This window comes from Zonotrichia leucophrys, chromosome 13, assembly GCF_028769735.1.
Source record: "Zonotrichia leucophrys gambelii isolate GWCS_2022_RI chromosome 13, RI_Zleu_2.0, whole genome shotgun sequence".
Taxonomy (NCBI): Eukaryota; Metazoa; Chordata; class Aves; order Passeriformes; family Passerellidae; genus Zonotrichia; species Zonotrichia leucophrys.
In genome coordinates this window covers 3,717,738-3,742,448 of record NC_088183.1, presented here as the reverse complement: position 1 = coordinate 3,742,448, position 24,711 = coordinate 3,717,738, and the positions used below count along the sequence as shown (strand labels likewise).

The 24,711-nt window shown below is 46.5% G+C and overlaps 2 protein-coding genes across 2 annotated transcripts; both read right to left on the bottom strand.

Annotated features, from left to right (window-relative positions):
- Nucleotides 1–10,858: 10,858 nt before the first annotated feature.
- Nucleotides 10,859–17,986, bottom strand: LOC135453662 (serine protease inhibitor Kazal-type 6-like). The gene is made up of 5 exons (XM_064724918.1): nucleotides 17,622–17,986; nucleotides 15,222–15,510; nucleotides 13,078–13,109; nucleotides 12,044–12,156; nucleotides 10,859–11,280 (listed from the first exon to the last, which is right to left on the bottom strand). The coding sequence occupies exons 2-5, from the start codon at nucleotides 15,277–15,279 to the stop codon at nucleotides 11,235–11,237; spliced, it is 249 nt and encodes an 82-aa protein (XP_064580988.1). The 5' UTR covers nucleotides 15,280–15,510; nucleotides 17,622–17,986; the 3' UTR covers nucleotides 10,859–11,234.
- Nucleotides 17,987–19,029: 1,043 nt separating this feature from the next.
- On the bottom strand, nucleotides 19,030–22,619 carry LOC135453865 (double-headed protease inhibitor, submandibular gland-like). Its single transcript, XM_064725331.1, has 7 exons — nucleotides 22,426–22,619; nucleotides 21,927–21,949; nucleotides 21,265–21,392; nucleotides 20,963–21,008; nucleotides 20,006–20,133; nucleotides 19,822–19,867; nucleotides 19,030–19,167 (listed from the first exon to the last, which is right to left on the bottom strand). The coding sequence occupies exons 1-7, from the start codon at nucleotides 22,481–22,483 to the stop codon at nucleotides 19,030–19,032; spliced, it is 567 nt and encodes a 188-aa protein (XP_064581401.1). The 5' UTR covers nucleotides 22,484–22,619.
- Between the last annotated feature and the right edge of the window lie 2,092 nt (nucleotides 22,620–24,711).

Below are 24,711 nucleotides of genomic sequence, written 5' to 3'. Positions count from 1 at the left end.
CAAGTGTGATCTCAAAGTGACTGTAACACAGAGCTCTTGCTGACAAGTTGTTATGTCTTTTATGACTAATATAATTTCCCTTACTATATTTTCTGTTTGGGGACTGGTCTTGCAGTTTGATTTGGTTATCTTCTAAAAATGCTGCTGGGAGTTGCTTGGCTGAGATTTTTAAAATCGTGAAGCTGTGGATAAGGCAAGCACAAACCTGATGTTCAAATGACTACAAGAGTCAGGGGGCACTGATGGGAGAGTGGCTTAAAATGGTAAAAGCAGCAGGAATAAATCTGGATTTTGTTGCTATGGTTGGTTGTGGAGGCAGGTGGCATCAGCAGGTTCAAAAAAGAGTTCAGCACCTTCATAGAAAAGTCCACAGGCAGAAGCTAAAGGGAACAGCACTAAAGGGGATAGGAAGGGCAATTATAGCCTGCAATAAAAGAATTGGAGGTGCTCAGGAAGATGGGAGTGGGTCACACAGAGCAGCTCCTGCCTGCTCTGGGCTACCCCTGCAATGTGGCTCTGCCAAACTCCACACTACCTGCAGGGATAAATGGGTAGTTTAGCCCCACAACAATGTATTTATTGCTCATAAATGCAGAGGAAAACACCTGTGCTGATTTTTTGTTCCTCCAATAGGGAAGGCAGTTTTTACCTACTTGTATTTCCAAAATCTAGTTAAGCCTGGAGAATAACTATGGACAGCAAAGTTTAAAGGTTTATTCCCTGCTAACATTTACTTTCCTTTTAGATGCTATTGAGGTGCCTGAGAAGTATTTGATTAATGGCTTTCACTATCTCTATTAAAAGAAACAGTATTAAAGTATAATTAAGGAGAGGGAGCATACAACTTAATTACAGAGCTCATAATTTACCATTCTGCAAAACTCTGGAGAAGCATTAAATGGAGTCTGAACTATTCCAAATATTTTCATGTGTCAGAGACTGTCTCCGGCTCCCAGTACACGTCAAACATTTTGTATGTTGTTCTGTCTGATTATTCAGACCAGAAGAGACAGTCCATTTCAAAATGAAGTTATTTCAGTAAGCCCTGGATATCTGACAACTCCAATGCCTCTCTGTGGCATGAATGCTCATCACTGGAGGTGCATGGAATGACAGCTGAAGCCAGGAACTGAACTGCAAATTCAGCCCCACAAATCCTGCTGCATGACTGTGAAATCTACAGCTACTTGCCAATTTTTATTCCTGACTTGACATTCAGCTGACAGCAAGTGGATGCCAAAGGGTTTAAGACAATTTTCCACTCTGTCTGTTCAGATGTATTTAAGGCTGATGTGAGAAGTGCTGAATACTGGCTCACAATTAGACAAAGGCCAGGTAAAAACTGTATTTCAGAGGGTAAAGAAAAGCACACGGTTTTCCCCATTCATTAAAGCTGCTTAAAACAAGAAATGCTGGATGAAGAGGCAGAACCCTTGGACATTTCACTGTTGTCACCACAGCAGTTGTGGCAGGTACTGGTGGATTTTAGCAACAGCTGCACACAGCCAAGGGTGCTGATGGATGCTTTGGCTGAGGGGGATTCACAGAGAAAAAATTCAGTGAAAAGAAAATGCTGAGGAAGAGAATAACAGCAGTAGATGATAAAATTCTGCTCTATCCTGGAGAAGACAAGGGACATCTTGCAGCCATTACAACTTTCCTGTGTGAGCAATATTGGCAATATCTTGTTAGCAGGGGCTGGTGCTGATATCTGTGCTTTGAGTGGGCTCTGCAGCAGCCAGGACGTGCTTCAGATACAGCAGCCCCAAAGACTCAACAAGAGCTGCCTCGTGATGGCAGGTGAACAGCTCTGGTTAAGTTTTCCTAAAAATGCTGAAAAACAGCTCTGAGGGCTCACAATGCCAAGTTTGACTCTCCTGCCTTTATCTGCTGCACCACACCACTTTAGACATGTATTTCCCAGCCCATCTCTATCATCCCCCATTATCCTTTGGATCACTGATAATCACACAAGGCCTCAATCTCATTCATGCATCAGCCCTTTTCTGATGGTGTTTTATAATAGAGAACTTCAAAATGAACTATTTATATACTGATGAGCTTCCTCATACAGCCCTGAGCTTCATTATTTATGCTTATTTAGGAAGTTTGCTCATCTCTGGAGCTCCTTTGATGCTGCTTTGAGCACTTGGATGCTCATTTAGCTCTCAGGAGTCCGTGCCCAGCTTGGCCTGTGTCCTTGCCACACACAGTCACACACAATGCCATGCCATTAATTTCTGTGTCTCTCCTGGCAAATGGTTTTCCCACCAATTCATTTTCTGTTCAGAATGTGTACAAGTCAAAGGGAGATTGTTCTCAAATTGCATAATTCTCAGAGCACTATGGCTGGGGTGCTGGGCACAGTAAAAAGTGCATCATTAACACCCCCTGAAAGTTTTTGTTGTGTTGGTTTTTTATTCCTCTAAACTGCCTGGCTGGAATTGCACACCCACTCTGCTCACACCCCACCATTTGCCAAGGTGTTTATATATTAGAAAAGAGCAGCTTTTATCATTTGTCACATCAGGGGCCAGGTTTGGCTGCAGCTCCTGCATGGAACGGGACTGGGTGACCTGGAGCAGGTCAGTGCTGCTGGGTGATGTCCCCTCCTGCCCCTGCAGCACCCCAGAAGACTTTGACCTTGCTGTTTTGAAACACTAAAATTGCATCAGATTTTTAGTGCTAAATATCTGTGGTGTTCAAGGATTTGGTATTCAACAGGGGCAGCCTTGTTCTTCAATTTGTGCTGCTCTTGAGAGGAAAGCAAGTCAAACTCGGGACCAGGGTATTAAAAAGAAGTCAGAGTTTACTATAAATTCCTGAGTTAATTCTCTCAGCCTTCAGATCTGATTGGGCTTTTCCTCTCCAGCCTGTTCAGCAAGATAGCCCCTGGATTTTGAGTTGGATCTGTCACACAGAGCACAGAGAGCAGGGCCAGACAGCTGGGCATGAGTGATGGTTCACAGCCTGGCCAATAAACTTGTTTAAATTGTTTCACATCACAGGAAAACGGTCACAGATGGGTAAAAAAAATGGGTGTCAGTGCTGAGCTTGTTCAAGAGCTCTGCTTCTGAGCATGTTCTTACAGTAAAACTGTGAGTAAAATAAAATCCTTCTTCCCAGCTTTGTTTTTCTCCAATGCTCTATGATTTTTTTTCCCTCACTTGTTAAAAGTTTCTTGGAGTGATTGTGTTGAATCTTTGAATCTCTGTTCCATTGGCCCAGTGGGCTCCTGCTCCATGGCAGGCACTGTGCTGTGGCATGGGAGAGACTCAGGGGCTGCAGGAGCTTTGGCCATGATGGATCAGCTTCAAGCCAAGAGCTCCACTGGGGAACACCCAAATTCACCCCTCAGGTGTTTCCCACCCCCAGTTTGGGTCACACTCGTGAAACAAATGGTGGCACACTAAGAATATTGTAAATTTAACAAATTCTAGTAAAACTTTCTAAGACATCCTGGTGCCTAGGGCAAGATGAGGTGGCTCTAGAATTCTATTTTGCAAAACTTACGATTGTTTATCCAATTTTCTATATTCAGTTCACATTTCATGACATACAGGGGTGTGTGTGACATTTGTGAGCAGTGAAAGCTGCATCAGTTTAGTGGAGGAGCATGAGCAGAATTTCAAGCAGACGCTTAAACTGCAACTGATGCACTTTTGGGTCCCTCTGCTGTCCTAATGATGGATATTTCTTGAATCAGGACCAAAATGAGCACATTTTTGGAAAAGTTAAGTGTATTAAACTGCTTCAGAGATGAAAATGATAAAGTGATGTGGGATTTTTTAAAATCTGATTAATCCCTTACAGATGTGACTCGACAGAACAGGTATGTAGCAAAGTCTTTTTCTATAACAAATGGTACTAAATTAAAACCAAAATTATTTGTATCTAACCCTTGAGGGAAATTCTGAGCTTCAGATACAGAGGGTTTGTAATTACACCTAGGCAATATCTCCACTCCCACAAATAGTAAATTAGCTGTGATAAACACGTTCAGAAGCTGATAAGCTATTTTGGTTTGATTTAGTGAGTAGCTGCTGCTGGAAGACAGCAGGTAAACAATTGAAATTTCTGACTTCTTTAAACAGAATCAAAATATTGTGGTTTGTATGTGAGTTTCCTCTTTCAAAAAATTTAGGTAGATATAGTTCAGCAAGCAGTAAATCACATAACATTCAGTTTTATGGAGCTGAGATGACATGTCACTGATAAATGAGTTTATCATAGCTTGCCCTTCACCCAGCCCAGCAATCCCTGACCAAGTTTATGACAGTTTGCCTGGTTTTAAACAGAGATGCTACAAAATAGGTGTCTGTTTAATCTCAGATCACTGATGCAGAGATATTCATTGTCCTCTGATGCTTGGGAAGGTGTGTTGAGAGCCCCACAGCTCCCTGCAGGCCCAGAGCCTCAGCTGGGTGCTGGGATCAGGGATAAGGGTGAATCAGGGAGAAACACCTGCCTGCACCTCTGCTGGCCCTGCAGTTAAGCCAGCACTTCACACTGAGAGGCTCTGGGCAGCCAGCAAGATGAAAACCCCAAAATGAGCACTAAATCTTGTGAGATTAACACATAAAATCCCTTAATGGAAATGCAGGCACCACAGGTAATTACAGATCCACTGACTCAGTCAAGAGCAGGGCACAATTCCAGAAACTGGGGAAGGAAAGGAAGTCACCCCCTACCAGTCCCTAAACTGCAAATTCTCTCCTTTTAACACGAATCCCCACAGGGAAAGGGTGGCTCTCACATCTCCATCACTTTGCCAGCATCCACAAAGCAGCAAAGCCCTGGCACAGCCAGGAAGCTCAAGGGCTTTTCACTTCATTCTCACGAGCAAAGCACCATCAGCCAAGGGCCATCCATCTGCTAAGGGCAGGGGCTGAGGCTCATCTCTAATCACACCTCGCCCTCCCTCCTGTCCCAGCAGCACGGAGCTGCTTCTGAGGGCAGGTGAGGCTTGGCTGGTCAAAGCTGAGTGTTTGACCAGCACACCTGGCACAGCTGGAGCAGCTGAAGGAGAAGAGCCCTGTGAAATACAGGCTTTTATCTGAGCTTGGCAAGGAGGATCACAGAGCTGTCCCGATATCTGACACCTGCCAGACTCCTGGAGCTACCAGGGCAACATTTGCAGGATGTGTCCCAGGGCTGATCAGGCTGGGTTTAGGCCACTGGAATTGTTTGCCTGGTTTTAAACTGAGAACATGATGCTGATTTTTCAAACAAGTTTGCTTTTCTGTCACCAAGTTCCCTCAGCCTACTTCTTGAATCACGATTTGACCTCGAATTAGAAGGTCTTAAACTATATAAACACTTATAAATTTATATAAAAATTAATATAAATTTTTATATATTTGTATATTATATTATATAATGTATAAATAAATGATATAATATTATATATTATATAAATTTATATTAAACAACATAAATACATATAGAAATATCTATCTATTTCAGCTTAAGCTGTATAAACTCTTATACAAATACTTATCTATTTCAGCTTGAACTGTATAAACACATATACAAATATAGATGTATTTCAGCTTAAACTACATAAACACTTATAGAAATATAGATCTATTTCAGCTTGAACTATATAAACACACATACAAATATAGATCTATTTCAGGAGGCAGAAGCTTAGCTCTCACCTATTCACCACAGCCCAGGAGCTGGGGCTTTATGAGAAAAAAAAAACAAAAACCAAAACAACATTTCAGGGATCACAGCCTGGTGCCAAAACTACACTGAAGAGACTCAATGAAAGCACGCGGTCTGTGGCAGCATCCAGTGTCCACAGGCAGTACTGCACCCTGGACCATTCCAAGGGATTGGCAGGACCTGGGAATGCCCCTGAGGCTGGGCAGGGGCAGCAGCAGCACAGCCTCAGCTGCAGAAGCTCCTCTGGGACCCCTCGGGGTGCAGGGGATGCAGGGATGCAGGGATGCTGCTGCCGTGCTGCCCCACAGCTGAGGGATGCAGGAACAGGCCCTGGCTGTGTCTCCTTTCTCAGGGGGGAAATCCCTCACAGAGGCTCATCCAAGCCTCAGGTGAGCTCAGTGAAAAGCGCAGAAGATGTGCCCTGCTCAGATCCCAGCACTGATGCTAAATCTCAATATTTGCACCTGGCACAGTAACCAAAAAGCATTCCCCAAATCACAGAGACATGAAGCCAGCTCACCCCAGCTGCGTTTTTCTGTCCCCACACTTCATCCTCCAGGGTGTGCAGGAGAGGTGAGCCATGCCCTGTGGGAAGAGAGGGGATGAGTATTCTCAGACCAAGAAATTCATTCCCTTTTCCCCCTTACATGAAGGGGACCGTGCCCTGTGCCTGAGCTTCTTGATGGGAGGTAATGGATCCTGCCCCAGCAGAGCCCTAGGACCCCTAAAATTGCATTTTGCTCATTTTTGCCATTCTTGCAGGGCTGACCTTGTCCCAAAGGCCAGGTTTCGGAGCTGGTCTCCAAAGGAGCCTCAGCTGCAGGAGCGGAGCCCGTTCCCAGCGGTCACCAGAGGGAGCCCAATGCCCGGGAACGGCGCATCCTGGGCACAGGCCAGGGACAGGGACATCCTGTGCTCCCCTGGCTCCTTTCTAACGGGGCAGCACCACAGTCAGGCAAAACCAGAGCCCCGCTGGCCTGGGGTGAGTGGGCATGAGGATTTGGGAAATGTCTGGAAGCAGAGGATGAGTTTATCACCTGGCTTTGTCACAGGTGACTCCTCAAAACCACCCTGCCACAGAAAGACACAACATTCCTTGGGAAGGCCAGAAGCACCAGAGCCAGCCCCATGGCTGAAAAGTTTCTGTTCACTCACAATTAATGGAGCAATTTTAGCTTCAAAGGGTGGAGGGCAGCGCTCTGCCCCTGCAGTTTTGATCTTATCCTTCAACTCCTGATTGAAGCTGTGCCAAAACCCTGCTCTCTCCAGAATCCTAAAGAAATTACCTTCTTCTTGAAGTCTTTGTCCCTCATTGCCCCATGAGTGACAAAGCCACTCAAACTTGGGAGTTTGAGACAAGCTGTGACACCTGCATTTCTATGGGGGTAAAACATTGTTCCTCCCCCATTCTTCCTTTCTGTATTGGGGTAATCCTTGTCTCCCACATTTTCAAAACCTTCTCCAGCATTTTTGGAGCTGCCTTATAGGACACCTAGACCACACACAATTACTGCAGCTGCTCCTGTAAGAAGCTCTTAACTTAAACTTAAAAGCATCTCTTAAAATACACTGTTTATTTCTGGGGGAAAAAAACCCACAAACAACCCACCCACAAAAGCAGGCGACAAACCCACAAAATGCCCACCAGCTCCCAAAAAACAAACACCAACACTCACACCCCTAAGCACATTTCTCACCTTCTCTTTGCTCTGTAGCCCATTCTAACAGACAAATCCCTCCCCTGGGCTCCTATTTAAGCCCTCCAGCTGTGATGGAGGGAGTTGTTGGCTGATTCCCAACATTTGGCAGCCCTTTCACCCCAGGGCAGGCTCAGCTGTTCTCTAATCCATGAGGGCCCAATGCACTCTGATGTCCTCCTGCTGCTGCCAGCAAATGTCACCATCTACACCTTTTCAGTGCCCTGAAACTCTCCTACAGCTCTCCTGCCCTGAACAATCCTTCTCTCTCTCCCCATGGCTCAGGATCCCTTCCAATATTCAGTTTTGGGCTCTGTCCCAAAATAAGAAAAAAAAACCTGAAATGAAAAACCACCAAGAGAGTTGAGGTCTGGAGCTCAGTGAGAGGAGGCAGAGGGAGATGAGAAGAAGATTTCAGGGGGATATAACATCAATGACCAATAAAAAAAGCAGGTTCATGAGCAGGTGGATGCATACTCTTCATGGTGGCACACGGTTTTGAGATGGAGTTGAAAGAAGAGGTGTTGAAATTGGGTGCACAAGGAAAAAAATTCTTTACCACAGTGACAGCCAAACCCTGGCACAGACAGCCCAAGGAGGAGATTGCACATCCACCTCAGAGGGCTCTCAGCTGGGTAAAGCCCTGAGCAGCCTGATAAGATCTCAGCACTAACCCTGCCCTGAGCAGGAGGTTGGACCAAAGTCCTTCCCAAGCTGATCCAGCCTGCTCCTCTTGGGGAAAAGAGGTTGAACCTGAATGATAACCAAGTCCAGAGCTCCCTCCCCAGCCAGGCTGTGGGAACCCTGCAGTCAGCACCACCACCCTTGGATCATCCCATGGCAGCTTGAAAAGCCCTGTCAAACACTGTGAATGTCAGGGAAAAAAGTAGGGCAAAGGATCCCAGTGAGCTGTGCCAGTGCCACGTGCCTGGGCTGGGGAGGAGGAGGAGGAGGAGGAGGAAGCACAGTTGAGCTCACAAGTTAAATGGGCCAAGAGCTGGACACAGTAAAGGATCAGCTGCAGCACCTGCAGAGTGAGGCTGTGAGAGGGAAATAACATCCCTGCCTTTGCCATGGTCACAGGAGGGTGCTCAGCTGTGAGCAGTGGCTGCCTTGCCCTGAGACCACGCACAGAATTCATTCTGGTTGTATTTTAGCTGGTGAGGGGCCTGAGCGAGGTGTGGGGAGAGCCTGGCCCTCATTCCACTGCCAGCCTGTGCCCCTTCCCCCCAGGAGGGAAAGAGCTGTGAAGATGCTCATCTCAGATGTTATCTAAGAGAGATCTCAAATCTATCATGACTCACTCACCTTCCAAAGCTGTCAAAAAAAAAACCACAACAAAAACGCAAAAAACCCCACATAAACAACCCAAACCCAACACAATTTCAAAGGTGTAAGAAGAAAACCAAGGAAAAACAGTGGCTGAGGGTTTGAATTCTGTTTTGGTGCGTGTTTCTGGGGAGGCAGCCAGACCCAGATGGGGGTTCAGGCTGGGCATCCTGTGGCCACTGCTGCCCTGTCCCAGGGATCCATCAGCCCCAATGGGAAGGTGAATCCAGCTGTCAAAACCCAGGAGTGAGCACACCTGGCACCAGCAAAGCATCCCTTCCATCCCAGGTAACTGGAACCATGGGCCTGCTCAGCTGGAAGGATGGATCACCACTGAAGTGGCTTTTGAGGCAGCTCTGCCTCTCTTGGCCTCTCCTGGGGACATTTTGGGAAGTGTCCCCAAGTGAGGGAAGTCATTTCCTCAAAGCAGATTACTCCCACTCTCCACTTGCCTGGCACAGGTGGAGGAGATGGTAGCTGGTCTGTGAGGTATGGAGGTGTTTTATTTGCTATTTTCTCTGAAAAAAAGCAAGGTAAATGATGGTTATTTAACAGTGAACTTCTGCAATGATCTGTCCTTGTTATCTCAGCCTCCAGATTTAAAAGGATTAGATATGGCAATATGCTGTGAGAATTTTGGAGTCACTGATTGCCATCTCAGGCTTAAAGATGCCCCACGGCCCTTCTCTCATTAAAATGTCATTTTCCATGCTAAAAATGGGGTCTTTTTGCTCCTGTCCTCTGAACATGGTGCTGGTCCAGTGCCTTACAATGTAACAGGATCATCACAGGATTACTACAGCAGGAGAAGTGGTGGAGGCCATCCTGCTCCAAGAAGGATTGGTGAGGAAAGGCACTTTCCCAATGTGTTCTTCAGGACCACTTGTGCCTCTTGCTCCCCTCAACCCTGCCCACACTTTGCATGTCCTTTGCATATTGAGTTTGGAAACACAACATCTGAATTTAAAACCAAACCCGGGCCCAAGCTGTACAACTGGGCCAAAGCAAGGGTTGGTCTGCTTCAAAGCAGAGGTGGCAGATTGTGCAACAATCCAGTAGGCTGGGATGGGGAAAACATCAGGATCAAAGGCTGCTGGTCTGAGAGAAGCTCCAAAACAGCTCCAAAACAAAGCTTTGCCCGTGCAGCTCAGCCACTGGCTGGCTGCCTGGGAAGTTACCAAATGACAAAGCATTTCCCAGAATTGGATTATGTGAATTACCAGAGAAGAAGCTGGTATTAGGTGCGCTGAGTACCTTGCTGAAGCCTCTCTTTTTAGGCATTGTGCCCCAGTTGAGTTCAAAGCTGGGATTGTGGCTTGAGAGGCAGATGCTCAAGCTCTGTCCAAACAAGGTCCAGAGGTTTAGGTGCTCAGCATTTAGGTGCTTGCAAAAGATGTTGACCCCTGAGGCTCACAGTAAATCTAAAGCTCCCTTTGAAAGTTAAGTGTTTAACATGAAGGTGCTGCTGCCCCATTGATCTCCTGCCAATGTTTTAACAAGAGGATGCCACAAGTATTTCCCTGAGAGAGTTTTGCACGGTGAAAGGGGAGAGACCGTAAAATTACTTTTCTTGTGTTTGCACAAAGAGGGATTTGTCAGCCAGAGTGAAGAAGAGAGAGGGCAGCAGTGTGAAAAGTGAAGAAAGGAATGAAGTCTGTGTGTATTAAAAATTGTAAATAAATGCAAACATGTGTGCCTAGAAAATCAAAGTCTGTGTATAATTCAGAGAGAATTTATCCTAGAGAAGGGGCGAGTAAACCCACAGCTCTTCTGCTCCAGGGAATATTTTTTTAAAATTATTGACAATTTGTACAATCTGGCTCTCTTCTAAATATAATTTTATTAGCATGAGAAGCCACTTGGCAGCAGGAAAGTAAGGCTGGTGAGTTCACAGTTTCCAAGACAAAGCGTTCTCTAAGAGGAAAGAAGGGAGAAGGCTGATTTGGGAAGAAGATCCTTGCAGCTTCTGCCTAAAACCAGCCTCCACCTGCCATCTTCTGGGTGCAGGCTTAAATGGAGCAATATTTCCCTATGCTCAGCTGGCTTGTCTCTGCTTTCCAAAGGAGATGAGGCATAGGCAGTCACGCTGCTCATCAGCTCTCCCATCAGCCTCCCACAATAACCCCTGAGAGAGGGAGCAGGGCTATGGAGGCTGGCAAGGGAGCCTGCTGTCACCCACCCCCTGGCATGGGCAGAGTCAGGCAGGAGCAGTTTCTGGCTGCCCAGAATGTGCCAGTTTGCCAGGCAGGACGGGACAGAGGAGCTGTGGCTGGTAGGGGCAGGAGGGCACAGCCCACGAGCCGTGGGAATCGCCTTCCTTCCCAGGAGGAGGTGATGCAACAGCACAGGAGAGCAAAGCCAGCATCAAGCTCCAGCATGGCTGGATCAAAGCGTTCTTCTGGGTCTTATGGAAGAAAGAGTCCAGCCAAGAATGGTGCTGAGTGTTATTTTATTGAGCAGAGACAGCAGAGGGAGGACGGGCTGCTCCTGTACGCGGCCTAGGGCGGCTCAGCTCCTGCTGCTCGGGCCAGGGAGGACTCAGCATTTCCCCAGGTGCTTCAATCTTATTTTCCCTCCACTTCTCCTGGAAAAGGAGGGAGAGAGACTTAGACCAAGCAGCAAATGACAGACACAGCAGTGTGGGACAGAGCTCACCCACCCCAACAGGCCTGACTGGTGCTAGTGCATCGTCCTGGTGCCTCACAAGGAGCATCCACCCATTTTCTCCTCTCCTCTTTCTTCTCTGATTTGCCCCAAGATAAGGCAGCCTTGGCTGCACACTAAATGTAAGGATTGCTAAGGCAAAAACATTTTTCAAGCACGTTCCATCCATCAGGGATGGCTCCTATTACATCTCCTTTATAAGGTGACAGAGTTTAGGAAAAGGAGAGACATCCTGTTCTTTCTCTGAGATCTTGTGTCTTGTTCCACAAAGTTCATTCAGACTTTTCAGGAATAACTTGGCATGGCTCAGCTCCCACATTCCTCCAGCACTTCTCAGTACCCAGGAGTGTGGGCAGTGAGAGCTGCAGCCTGTGGCACATAGTGGGAATTGTGCATCAATTTAGTGCCTGTGGAAGGTACAGGCAGGATGCATTTGCTTCTCAGGCCCTGTGCTGCCTCTCAGCATGGCAACCAGCATCCTGCAACGCCCAGAAATGAATTAAAATTAACTCATAGCACACAGCTCTGCTCCAAGGAGGAAACATTCTGCATGGCACGGTTCAGAGGCCGGTCCATACAAGAGGAGCAGCCTGGATAAAGGGCATCCCCTCCATGAAGAACACCCCTAGATCCATGGCAATGAAGGCAGAGCCTGCTGTTCCAGTGCCCCCAGTGTCACTTACAGCACTGCCTTGCAGAAGGCACACTTGTTCCCATAGGTGACGCCGTCCGTGCCGCAGTGAGGGTTGGACTCCCTCGTGCAGTACACGCTTCTGTTCAGGAACTCTCTACAGATCTGCACAAAAAAATAATAATTAAAAAAAAACCTTTTCAGGACTCCCATGCTCTTTGTTTCGCTTTCCAAATTGGACCCAAGATTATTAATGTAAGGCTTTTTCTGACACTGCCTGTTTTCTGACAGAAAAAGCCCTCTCAGAAATGAACAGAAGCAGCGCTTCAGGGGAAATTTGGCCCCATGTTTGAGGAAGGAAATTGGAGTCACCTGGGAGAAGTCTTGACCTCCCAACAACAGGAGTGGATTAGCCTAGACATGCACGAGGAGAGTCAGCAGTGATGCTCTGTCAGGCACCTGGAGCTGAGCTACCTCCCTGCTGCATGACTTCAGTGTCTTGCGAAACCCTGCACTCAGTTTGGTGCTTGCTAAGCTCCTGCTTTCCCAGAGGAAGGAGGGAGAAACCATAAGGAAATTACCTAGGGAATTAAAAGTTTTGCCCAGGAAGTGTACAGGTATTTTGTCTCTCTACAAATCCCAAGGATTAACTAAATTTGCAGGAATAGGACACTCAATAATCCGCTTGCTTCATGAGAACATTGGATAGTGAAGCCAAGTCAAAAGTGGTGCAGCACATAAGCATTTGCTAAATCAACCATTTATTTCCCTGCTCTACCTGCTAACGTGGCCACACAGCATTCCCCAGGCAGCAGTGAACTCCCCAGCTCTGGGAATACTTGGAAGGACCCACCTGCTCCCAGCAGACATTAAAAACTGTTTACCCAGCACCAAGATTTTGGTTATAAAAACACTCCTCCAAAGTGAAACTCCATGACTGCATGTGGCACTCAGTGCTATGGTTTAGTTGACAGAGTGGTGATCAGTCAAAGGTTGGATTCGATGATCTTGGAGGTCTTTTCCACCAGCAATGATTCCATGGTTCTATTAAATGCAGATTCAGCAAGCAGAAACAGCAGCACTAACCTCTTCAATCTCCTGACCTGCTACATCTGGAACTAAAAGGGGAAAAAAAAAAACAAACAAAAAAGCAAATAAAAACCATACAGGTTTTACACGTCAGCATTACTTTCTGATAAAGCCTGAGCTAAACTCACAAACCTTTTATGCAAACCACAGTGAAACACACTCCAGGTTTTTCCTACTCCGTCATCCCTCATGGGGGAAGAGGGGGCAGGAAATACATTATCTGAATTGCCTTTTAGTATTTTCCTATTTTGAAAAATGCTACTAAAATACCATGCAATCACTCATTCAGCTGCTAGCTACACCTCAGACACATAACCCAATCTCCTGGAAGGCAGCCACTCCTGGGGAAGCAAGCTGCCATATCAGATGTGGAACTGTGCTCCCAGAGATTTTAAAACCACTGTGGCTTTTAAAGCTTTCAGGCTCCTGCTCCTCTGGGCAATGCAAGTGGCTGGTGCTGCTGACAGGAGGGGACTGTGGAGCAGGAGAACCTGTGGTTGGGTTCCAGCCATGCTCAGCACAGCCCAGGACAGGCTCAGCCCAGGTGAGATACAAAGACATGTTATGGGGTGACAGAGAGCAGAACAGGCAGCAGTGGTCACAACCAGCACCAAAATCCCCTCTGTAACCACAGGCTCTGGGCTCTGAGCTCATCAGTGCGTGCTCTTCATGCTTCTTCCCAGCAAAGCCAGCAGGCAGGAGTGTAGGTTGAGTCAGAGCTGTGAAATGGGGCGACCCTGTCACGTCTCTAAGGGGGAGCCTGACACTCCAGGGTGGGCTGAATGCAGATCTGCAGAATCTGGGTCACAGCAGAGTGGGACGAACACCCAGTTACAGGGATTCTCACAGCCCTGCATTTGGTGAGGCTGTGCCTGCTGGTCAGAGGGGTCACTGCCAGCTCTGGGGCTGCTCAGGTGGCTCTGGGCAGGAGGTGGAAGGACCTTGTCCAACACTCATCCCTCCCCAATAGAAATCCCACCCAACCCTCAGTCAGCTCTACCCTCATCCATCAAGCCTTCCTACTTCTCTTGCTATTTCTGTTGTCCTTTGGTGGTTTTTCCTGGTGCTGGCACACTTACCCTGTCCTCAGGTTTGGCTAGGCTGCCATAATGTTGCAGGCACTGGTATGGCTATCTGCATATTATTTACAAAACAGCTCATTAAATAGTTTTTATAAATATTGCATGCAGCTACAGAAGAATTTGTGATGATGCCTCTTGACATCTGTTTATTTTACAGCAGATCACAGGGTTTGCTGCTATTCTGCCTGGCCTTGGAAGGAAGAATCAGCCTTCTGACGGAACCCAGGCCCAATTAAGACTCAATTAGAGACAGATGAATATTTCATAACGAATAATGTGTACAAAGCAATTCACCTCTTCTCCATGCACAGCTTGCCATTTTCTCAAGTGGCTTCTTTATTCAAATTATTCTCAGAAAAACAAGTATAAATAATTCTTGTTCCACATTTTCTTCAATAACTGTTGCCACACACCTTGCAGAGCTGGGTCAGCTGGACTCAAGCAAGTGATAAACACTGACATGATCTACAGGTTCAAAAATCATCACTCAGCTCCCCCACATCATCACAGAGATGGGTAAATCTCCAGATAAATAGCTGCTGGATCCTTTTAATTTGCCCTCTTTGTTCTGACTCCTTGAGGACATTTGAATTTAATTTTCAGGCTTTTCTCTGCAACATCAACGAAAGCTGAAACTTTCATCTAATTACGTCTCCACATCTCCAAGGAAAACACCAAATACCAAGATGCTCAGGATCAAAACGAGAGCAGATGACCTGGAGTTGAGCGAGCTTCTTCTCTAGCTGGTTCAGCAAAACTCTCCAGTGAACACTTGTACCAAAAATTCATAATTACACTCTGTTTTGGTATATTTGCTGAAGAAATGCTCAGAATTTGCTCGCTCTGTCTCCCAGTGACACGTCCACTACATTATCCACTGCAGAGGCCCACGAGGAGTGGAAATATGTCATAGGAGTGAGCAAGTCCTGCAGATATTTTCTACTTGCTCAGCTCTGTCTTCAAGCCTGTCAGCCAGTGATCAAGACTCTCCAAAATTTGTTGTCAGGAGAGGTTTTGGTGTTTGTTTTTCTTTTCTAGGCTAGGGAAAAGATTACTTACCCAAGAAGAAAGAGAGCAGCAGCAGGCTGAGAAGCACCAAGGCACCTGTAGCCCTCATGCTGCAGGAAGCTCTTTAGTCCAAGCCAAGGATGGAGCAGGAGGTGTTGTGTCAGTCCCAGAGCCCACAGTGTGCACACAGAGCTGCCTTTCTGTGTATTTATGTGCCTGTCCGTAGCTGTCCTCATTCCCCACCTTAATTGTGAGAACTTCTCCACTTGGTTTCTAAAGCCATTATTGGTCCTGGCCGGTTTATGGTGCTTTAAGGAATGCTGCCCTGTCCACATCAAACCTAGAAAGGGATAATTACATGAGTGATAGACGTGCTTGTAACATAATTATATTTTATTTTTTTTTCCAAATAGTCACAGGATTCTCACAAGGGTGAATTTTCAAAGCAGTGATTCATCAGGGAAGCTGGTAATTTTCATTCTCTGGGCCCTCTCCGAATGCCAGCACCGAGTGATGACACTCACTAGACGTTACGAAATAAATCACAGCATGAGAATGTGTTGTCTGTGAAACCAATTATACGTTGTTCCCTGGCTATTTTTGAGGATGGTTCTAAATTTGTGGAGTTGGGGTGGAGAAGAGCTGGGCTGTGACATGCTCTGCTCGCTGTGTGCACAGTCCCAGATAGGACTGCTGACTCTCCTCCCTGAACTATTTAAACTCTAGCTGTCAATGTTTTTCCAGTTTTTCACATTCACAAACATATGTTAGGGCTCTGCTCCCACCGCAAGTGGCAGTGGTGGGAATTTGATGGGGAATTGGCAGATCCAAGCTCTATTTCCAGCTGAGGCTGTGCAAGGATTTGTGTTCAGGCGCACCATTCGCCAAACACCTCTCCAGATAAGAATAAGCCTAAATTTTAGTATGCTTTCCCAAGGAGGCAAGGCTTAGGAGAGGAATGTGTGTAGATATATCTGGGTTTCAGTTCCCCCACTGAATTTTGAATACACAACTAGTTGCAGCCAAATTTTACACAGGAGTGAGAAAAAAAAATTAAAAATAAAGATCACATTTCTATACATTTTTTTTTAGCAACAGAGGAAAGATGCTACCAGCATCCCCAGCCAGTTTCTGCAGGAGAGCAATGCTATGGGTGCCCTACGTCTGGGGATGCAAACTGAAATCAGTTTGCAGCTTGCCAGACATCTTAAAATCCACACAGTGGCAGGGAAACCATGACTGACAGGCGAATCCCGGGCTGTCTATTAAGGGTGATCTCACGACGCAGCCTCTCATGTAATTTAGTTATCAAACCCGTCAGCCGCAGCACCATTCCCAGCCACGCTCAGTTCTGCCACTCACAGCACTCCTTGTTTGCCTTTTCTGCTCTCAGACGTCACCACAGCCTCGATGCCTCAGCCCCTTATCTGCCCAAACAATGTTTTGGTTGCTGCAGCACAGCTGGGCTGGCTCCAGCCTCAGCAAACACAGGCAGAGGAAAAGGCTGAATTGCCAGCCAGGTGGTTATTGCTATTGCCCCTTTCCACTTCTTTGTGACACCTGAACAGGGACTTGGCGGCAAAGGGGGGGAATTCTGTCCCTCTCAGGGGTAGGAGGAGGGCACCTGGACCTTGCTGTGCAGAGTCTTGCTGGTGTCAAGCTGAGTCCCAACCTGTTCTGGCCAATTTTTAGATTTAAATGCTACAAGCCTTTAATCTTCTAATCATCTAGAGGCTTATGAGACTGCCACATATTCACCACTTGCCCCCATTTTGTTGCAGGTGAGCAGCTCTTCTTTGGGCCTTTCCAAAGCCTTCTGAGCAGCTATCTGATTCCTCAGGCACAAGCTACCTCAGAAGGCTGACAATAAGGCCTTGCCACTGAAGATAATTTCCTGCTATGGCCAGAGCTCCACTGCTCTGTGGCCAGCATGTGAACCTCTTGTCCAACAAGGAATTATAAAACAATTCAACAAACACATCCAAACTGGCTACTTTTACTGCTCCTTGACTATTTTCTCAGACACTCAAGCAGGTAACTAGTGAGGACTCTTGTGACTCTCCAATTTCTCTCTCTTTTCTTAGGAGCAGGCACAAAGGTATGATGTAATTTATCTTACCTGTAGTAACACCAAAAGAACACATGAAAATAAGAATTTCCATTCTTCTTCCTGCTCTCTGTGCTGGCTCTAGGGATGGACAAGCCTCTTACATTCTGATGGGGAGTACCTAAAAATGTCTTGGTCAAGAAATTATCTACTTCAGGAAACAAGACCAAAAAAAGTGTCTTGAAAGTCACAGATTTTGTCCTAAATATCAGCCTAAGCAGCAGGTGTTCTTTTACATAACAAGAGAATGGGAGGTGGAGAAAGGATGAGGAAGGGAGTGTGTTAGCCATGGCACTTGGGACTTTTTTTGCTTGTGCTGTTTGCATATTAACTCCTTGACTCACCCAAAGAGATGGCACATCATCACCAACAGTCATGGATGTCATTTTTCCTGCAGTGCACGCTTCAGGCTCCCACAAAGATGTTATCTTCACATCTTTTTTCCCCAGATAGAAAACATATTTGAGTGGCTAGCACATCTTGCCCCTCTTCCCTGGAGTTAGAAAACCCAAGACCTTTTCCTGAGGGGTCCTCTGCCTCAAATACCACCAGTACAGCTTTTTAGATCTCTTCTGCAAGAAGCTGAAAGCCTGAGCCCAGTCTAATTTCTCCTCAGGTTCTCATTAGGCTCATTACAGCCTTGCCTAGCTTGCTGCAATTTTCTGCTGATGGGCACAATCTCAATGGACACACCCTTCAAGGAAGCAGCAGTTCCTCATTTTCCTCCCTATGAGATACCGCCTCCCTTTGCCATGAGCCTCCTTTTTATAAGGCACCACCAGACCTGCCCCTTGCCCAGGTGTGACCAGATAAAGCTGATCACACCCCCTTCCACACTCCCACCAGGCCAAGGCCCCTGAAAGGAACAGTTCCTCCAAGTTCCAGTGCTGTGACAAAGACAAATCCATTTACACTCTGCAAGGCTTCAAAATTAGATTCAAAGTTATGCTGTTTTATAGCATTTTCTGATGGTTTGCTACAGAATGACATTCTGTCTTGAGGGCTTGGGCTGGTGTTTGGCTCTTTACTGTGGTTTATTTCACCACTTCTCCTGCCTGTCAGAAAAGTACCCAAAAGCCTGAAGACCATTACCCCGCCTGGAATACAAAACCAAAATCGAAAACCACTCCATGGCTAAGATTGTGGCTGCATTTAATTTATTGATCAATCAAAGCAGAGACTGATGCATAACGGTTGAGGGAGCAAGGAAGAGCATGTTTGATTGAAGGATTTATGAGGGAAGTGTCATGTTGAAGGGTCCAGCTCCAGCACTAGCAGCCTGTGCTAGAACAGCTCAGCTCGTCTGAAGAGAGAGGAGACCAATTAGGAATGGAACATTTTTATCCAACTTGCTCAATACCAAAAGCATGGTGCCTCCAAGTAATAGAATATTCATTTTTACGCCTCTTTTCCAATTACCCAAAGCCTTAGCTTTCATTAGGTCTCAGAAGAGTTATTAGGTGACAAACCCCATAATTTTGGACACCTCCTACGGTCACACTTTCAATCACCCTGACAGGGAGGCAGCCAGCAAAGCTATGAGCCTGCAAGCAGAGATCTGCTTTTAATTGCAAGGGGAGGAGGAGAAGACTCACTCAGGCTCAGGATCTGTGGTGCCTGGAGGGGGCTGGCAGAGGAGCAAGGGCTGGGAGAGGAGCACGGGGTAGGGATGGGAGCTAACGGGAGCTCTGGGGCTCCCACCAACTGCCCGGGAGCTGCTCTGGTTCCCTGGGCACGTGCTGAGCTCTGCACTTACGAGACAGCGGTGCAGAAGTGGCACTTGTTGGAGTAGGTCCTGCCGTCGGAGCCGCAGATGGGGTTGTACTCGGAGGTGCAGATCATGCTGCCGCCCTTCTGCTGGAAGTTGCTGCAGTCGATGTTGACATTTTGCTAATGGAACAAAAAACAGGGCTTAAAACTTCTGGTGCCTGTATTTTCCTACATAAGTGCTCTATGTTTGTTTAGTATTTGTGATGTGGCAAAGCGTGAAAGCACTTTTCAGGAGCAGGGCTCTGTTGTTCCAGTAATTCTGCAGACTCGGAGAATGTGCTTGCCTGGAACAGCCTGGAGTAGGGAGATGGTGGAGGCAAAAAAAATCTAATAAATATTGTTATAAGTAGAGGAATGACCATGCTGGTATTTCCAGGATGGCTCTCCCACTGGCTGCTCTGGTCCAGCAGGCAAGCAGAGGCAAGTGGACAGAAAGGGGGTGGTCACAAGCCCCAGTGCACCGAGTTCTCCCACCCAGGGAATCACTGCTGCTAATAGTGCTGCTGCATCAATGATGCACCATCTCTTGCTCATCCAGTTCCACAGCAAATGAAGGTCTCAGCACCTTCTTCCTGCTGTTCCCAGATCAGAGAGGTGTTCAAATATCTCAGCCATAGAATAGGTTCCATACATGTTGATCCTGGCATAACTATTTTCCTAAAGTCCTATTTCCAGGCCAAATGCATCAGGACAGCAGAGGCATTTCTATTATTCAGCCATGAATTAGTGTTGCAAAATGTCAGAGCAGTTAAAAGTGCAGATTTCTGGCTTTACCTGGTAGCACTCTCCGTAGGTCCTCAGGTTCACATCCAGGCCGCTCCTTTGGGGGGAAAGCAAGTGGAGAATGAATGAGCACAGTGCAGCTGCTTCATGAGCCAAACCACCCCTTTATGTTCCAAATACCAAAAAGAGAAATACTGATCCAAAAACCCTGCCTTGCCCTGGGCCCTTCACTTACGCCACAGCAGTACAGAAGTGGCACTTGTTCCTGTAGGTGATGCCATTGGTGCCGCAGATGGGGGAGTACTCCAGGGTGCAGGGGATGTTGTAACCACTGCCAGGCTTCAGGAAACCAGTACAGTCGACCTGAAACAGTCCCAGAGCAGCATTTGAATCTCTGCTCCCCTTTGCAGCAGCCCTGCGTAACGGAGTGTGGTGCAAGGGACATTCCCCCCTCTACCCAGAGCTGCAAGATGAAAAGGGCTATGAAATCCTGCCTGTGGGTACAGCATCACTATCTGTTCTGAGGTGGGCTTCATCCCTGTCATCTTGGGGATTTTCCCCCCTGAATGCCACCATGAAGGATCCTTGCCTAAAATACCTCACACCTTTCAAAAATGGAATTTACACTCAGCTCTCTGCTCCTGCAATTACTCTGAGTGTATTGAAATGGGAGTCATTGTATTATGTGAAATTGCACAGACAGAATGTTTCTTTACTCTCTCTCTCTCTAAACTAAAAATAGACATTCTTTGTCACTTCATGGTAGCTCCCTATATTGATACTAACTTTAACTTAACTTTGTGATAAACATTCTGATAGAATCAGGTTTTTTCTGCTACAAAATTATAGTTTAGTTGAAATTCAAACTTCTTCTGGGAATTTCTTAGCCACAACAAGCCTCTGAGTCTAAATGTAAAGGGAAGTGTTTTCATAACACAGAATGAAACACTCTTGAAATCAATAAGCTTCCTTTCTAAACTCTGTTTTACAGAAGATCTTTTGCCTTTTAAAACTCACTGATTTTAGCAGTCCAAACAAAATGCAAATTAAATTTCCTGCCAATCTGAAATTCTTCATTTTCACCCCATTTCTGAGAGCTAGCAATTGTGTGGGTTCAGTACAGAAGGAATCCTGGGCTAGGTTTGTGCCTGGCTGCCACCCAGCAGGGGAAGGAACCAATCTCTGGCCATACCCTAACGCATCTTCCATCGTGTTTCTTGTCAAGGGCACGGTTGCGGCTGGAGGGAGAGAGGGAGAAGAAAAGCAGGGATTAATCTTTTCATGCCATGTTATCATCTCAATCATCAAGTCCCTCCACCCGTAAAGCCCCAGTAATTAATCAGATTCTGGGGCTTTGACACAGAAGATCCCGCGCATTAAGGAAGACAGAAACTTAAGAAAATTCCAGCCCACCCCACGATTAGTCACAACCCCAAGGGCTTCTGCCTGCTGCTTGAGCTGGCGCTGTGGGTGATCAGGGGACTTTCTACTCACAAGAAGTCCTTGCAGAGGGAGCACTCGTTGGGGTAGGTGCGGCCATTGGTGCCGCACACGGGGTCGTAGTTGCGGGGACAGACGACGCTCATGGTTTTTCCAGTCGCCATGTAGGAGGCGCAGTTGGCCTGGGAAAGGGGATTCATCATGTCTCCAAACAGACAGAAGGGTGTCCTTGCCCTAATCCTGGTATTGCTGCACTGGGAGGCTACTGTGAGGAATCTCAATGGCTCCTCCATGGTGGAAGAAAATTTATATCGAGTATCTTACAGCATAATGAAAGCACCTCTCTGCTGTTAAGACTTAAAGTAATTTTGGTGAGAATTATGGGCAAAAATGATCATTCCTTGGGGGATCAAGACAGGGAAGATATTAGGCAGATATTCAATAGTCATATAGATTTTCTACTGGCACTCTGTGCTGTGCTGACTCGCATTCTACATTATTAATCGCTGTCTTTTTAATCATCAAAGTGCTAAATTATCTCTCTCTGACAAAGGTGTTTTCTTACGTTGGGAAAAGAGGTGCACTTAGGGGCACTTCTTTCTTATTCATTCTCTCTTTTTTTTTTTCCCTCAAGCATTCCCTGACATATAGCGTGAGTATGAATTATTCATCTAGACTTAGAAATCAAGACTAAATGACAAAGATCTAATACTCACCCGTCTTTGAGCAACAGCAAGATCTACAATAAAAATAGAAATTACAAAATGTAAAAATTGTATTATGTCCTTCACTAAAATTCCTTTGGAATCGCCAATTTCCCTACAGATCAGCCAAATACACCTTCTCATTACCAAGAAGTGATTATCCTCCCAAATGTTTCATCTACTCCAAGTAAATGCAAAGTGATACACCGAGATTAAAAAAAAAATCACTTCTTTGTGAAACCAGAAATTTTGACTCACTAAACGAGAAATAGGACCTAAAATTTCATCCTTCTTTAGCTCCATAATCCCCACTAAGGCTCAAAAGCTGAAAGCACAGATCCCATGTGTTTGCCTGCACAAGGGCGAAGCTCATCGAAAGGAGAGGCCGCGTCTTCCCAAACCATCGCATCCCCAAGAGGCTGCGCTCCCCTTCAGGATGCACAGAGACAGGGAAAGGATCAGGAGGTCTAGACCAGCATGGAGTGTGGCAAAAATGACAGAAATGACTTACCAGAAAAGCAGGCAAGGAGGACCAGCCCCAGAAGGGCAGCACAGTTGGCCATCTTCATGCTGGCGGCGGTGGTGGCGGCTGTTCCGTGTGGGTCGGTTGCCGGAGAGTCCGTGGATGGTTCTCAGCCCTCTCCCTCCCCAGTATTTATATGCATCTCCCCGACCTTGTGAAGTCATCACCAGAAAGTAATTATTTGCTCTGTAAACTAAGAAAATTGTATCGATTACCGAGTTGAGCTCCAAAGAATACTTGTTTGTTAGAGAGATGCCCAGAAGAATTAAACAAAAATGTGAGCTACACCCAGCTTGTTAACAAAGGCGTCTTGCTGTACAATGAGTGATTTGTACTTTCCAAACACGAGCACTGTCTCAATAGCGGATGTTATGAAATGGAATATGGAAGTTGGGGAAGGGAAAAAAGAGCCCATTTGTTGGAAGTGTTTGACTTGTGCTCACCATATCACATATGCTAGACAGGCACTGGGCTCTGGGAGACTTTCATGGTACAGCAGAGTGGGGTGACAGGAGCATGGGACATTTTACTGACATCATATCTGGGGTCTGGCAAGCATCAGTGCACTGTAAAGATGCTGAAGTCTCAGCATCTTTAAATCCCTCCACACTCTCTCCTGTAATTTCCTGGTACGCTGGATTTCTCACCCACAGAAAGTCATCACGAGATAAAAGCATTACAAAAACCCCCAGAAGTTTATTAGACATTTCTGTGTAGGAGCAAGAGTTATTCATCTGTTGGCAATGAGCACGAGTCTGATTAAGAAATTATGAGAATAAGTAGCCTTAAATCTGTACTGGGATAATGTTTCCTATTAATGGCAAGCAACTGGTATTCTGTGCAGGTGAAATGGGCTTGTTAATACCAAAGGCATTCCAGAAAAAATTCCAGTAACTGCAAACAGAAGGAGAGCCGTTAGGCTTCCCCCTTCTCCCTCAATTATATGGCATTAAATTTAGAGTGTCAGCTGAGAGTCGTGTTTTAGGGAAGATAAGTGATAAATAATGTGCTAGGCTCTGCTAAGTGGCTCTACTCTATCGCAAGTGTATGGAAAAACAAATAGGGGATATTGCATAAAATAATAAATTTTTGATTTAAGGTAGTCACGGAAGGAAGTGACGGATGGAACTTGTTTGTGCTTCAGAAGAAGCCTAATTCATACATGTGGCTTAAAGGCAGCCTGAGTTTTAAATAGAAAATCAGAATTGGTTTTCTTATTATCCTGGGAGATGTTCAACACTTGGCATGAGCAGATAAATCATAAAAATGTAGCTGAAAGTGTAAGGGAACCATAGTCAGAGAATGGAGCTTGTGGGATTTGGCCTGTTTATATCAATGAAATCATTTTCCTGAAAAATAAATGAATAATGCTATTTGGATCTCTTTCACAAATATCACAAGTTGAAGGGTTCCTTTGAAAGTTGTTTCTGTCGCATTCTTAGCATCCTGAGCGTGTTGACTTTCAGATTCCTTGAACTGATTGTGAGCACATTTGGAAAGGAAGCCGTAGTCACGGAAGCATTAATATTGATTAATCTCCAGGGGCAGGAATGCCAAAGTCTGAAAACAAAGCTTCCTCAGAACCTGCACCAGCCACCAGTGGAGGTGCTGCTTGCCAGCCCCGTGGCTGGGGGGGCTCCAGGAGCAGAGTGTGTCTCCTCTTCAGCCCTGCCACCCAAACTCCCCCAAACCCACCTCCAGATCCGAGATCCCCATTAGCAGAACTGTGCTGCTTCTCCTGCTGCGTTTCCTGGCAGGCTGGAGCCAGCAGGAGCTGTTGTGCCTGGCAGGTGTTGGCCAGGGAGCGGCACCGCTCTCATGTGGAGCCAGCACCTGCCCTTTCATTAGCCAGATCCCCTGGGAGATCCGCTCTGCCTCACGTGCTGCCCCGGGGGTCTTGGTGCCCATCCAAAAAGCTCTTCTCCTCCAGCAGCCCCTGCCACTTCCCAGGGCAGCAGGGGGGAAAAGAGAAACGAGGAGAGAGCCTTGCTACAGGGTCTGGGAGAAGGGATGGGAGACAAAGGGCTGGCTCTGCAGGGCAGGGCAGGAGAGCTGCTGGGACAGGTGTGACAGGGGATTGCACAAGGAGCAGCAGGAAACAGGGAATGGGGCAGCACTAATCACAGGAGAGCAGATGGACTGAAAGCAGGCATTAGGAGCAGTGAAAAACAGCAGTGCTCACAACGGTGAGCCTTGGGAAATGTCCTACACCTGTTGCAAATGGGAAGGGCAAAGTGAGCCCACCTGCCCAAAGCCCTGGGATGTGAGTGATGG

What these genes read in the sequence shown, in the direction of transcription:
- LOC135453662 (XM_064724918.1), bottom strand. Translation starts at nt 15,279, where the DNA reads ATGAGGGCTACAGGTGCCTTGGTGCTTCTCAGCCTGCTGCTGCTCTCT. An exon ending in GCTGCTCTCTTTCTTCTTGG is followed by an intron (nt 13,110 to 15,221) that starts GTAAGTAATCTT and finishes TTCCCCTTTTAG; the next exon opens with TTCCAGATGTAGCAGGTCAG. An exon ending in CAGGTCAGGAGATTGAAGAG is followed by an intron (nt 12,157 to 13,077) that starts GTTAGTGCTGCT and finishes TTTTTTGTGCAG; the next exon opens with ATCTGTAGAGAGTTCCTGAA.
- LOC135453865 (XM_064725331.1), bottom strand. Translation starts at nt 22,483, where the DNA reads ATGAAGATGGCCAACTGTGCTGCCCTTCTGGGGCTGGTCCTCCTTGCC. An exon ending in TTGCTGTTGCTCAAAGACGG is followed by an intron (nt 21,393 to 21,926) that starts GTGAGTATTAGA and finishes CCCCTTTCCCAG; the next exon opens with GCCAACTGCGCCTCCTACAT. An exon ending in CCTACGGAGAGTGCTACCAG is followed by an intron (nt 19,168 to 19,821) that starts GTAAAGCCAGAA and finishes TTGTTCCATTAG; the next exon opens with CAAAATGTCAACATCGACTG.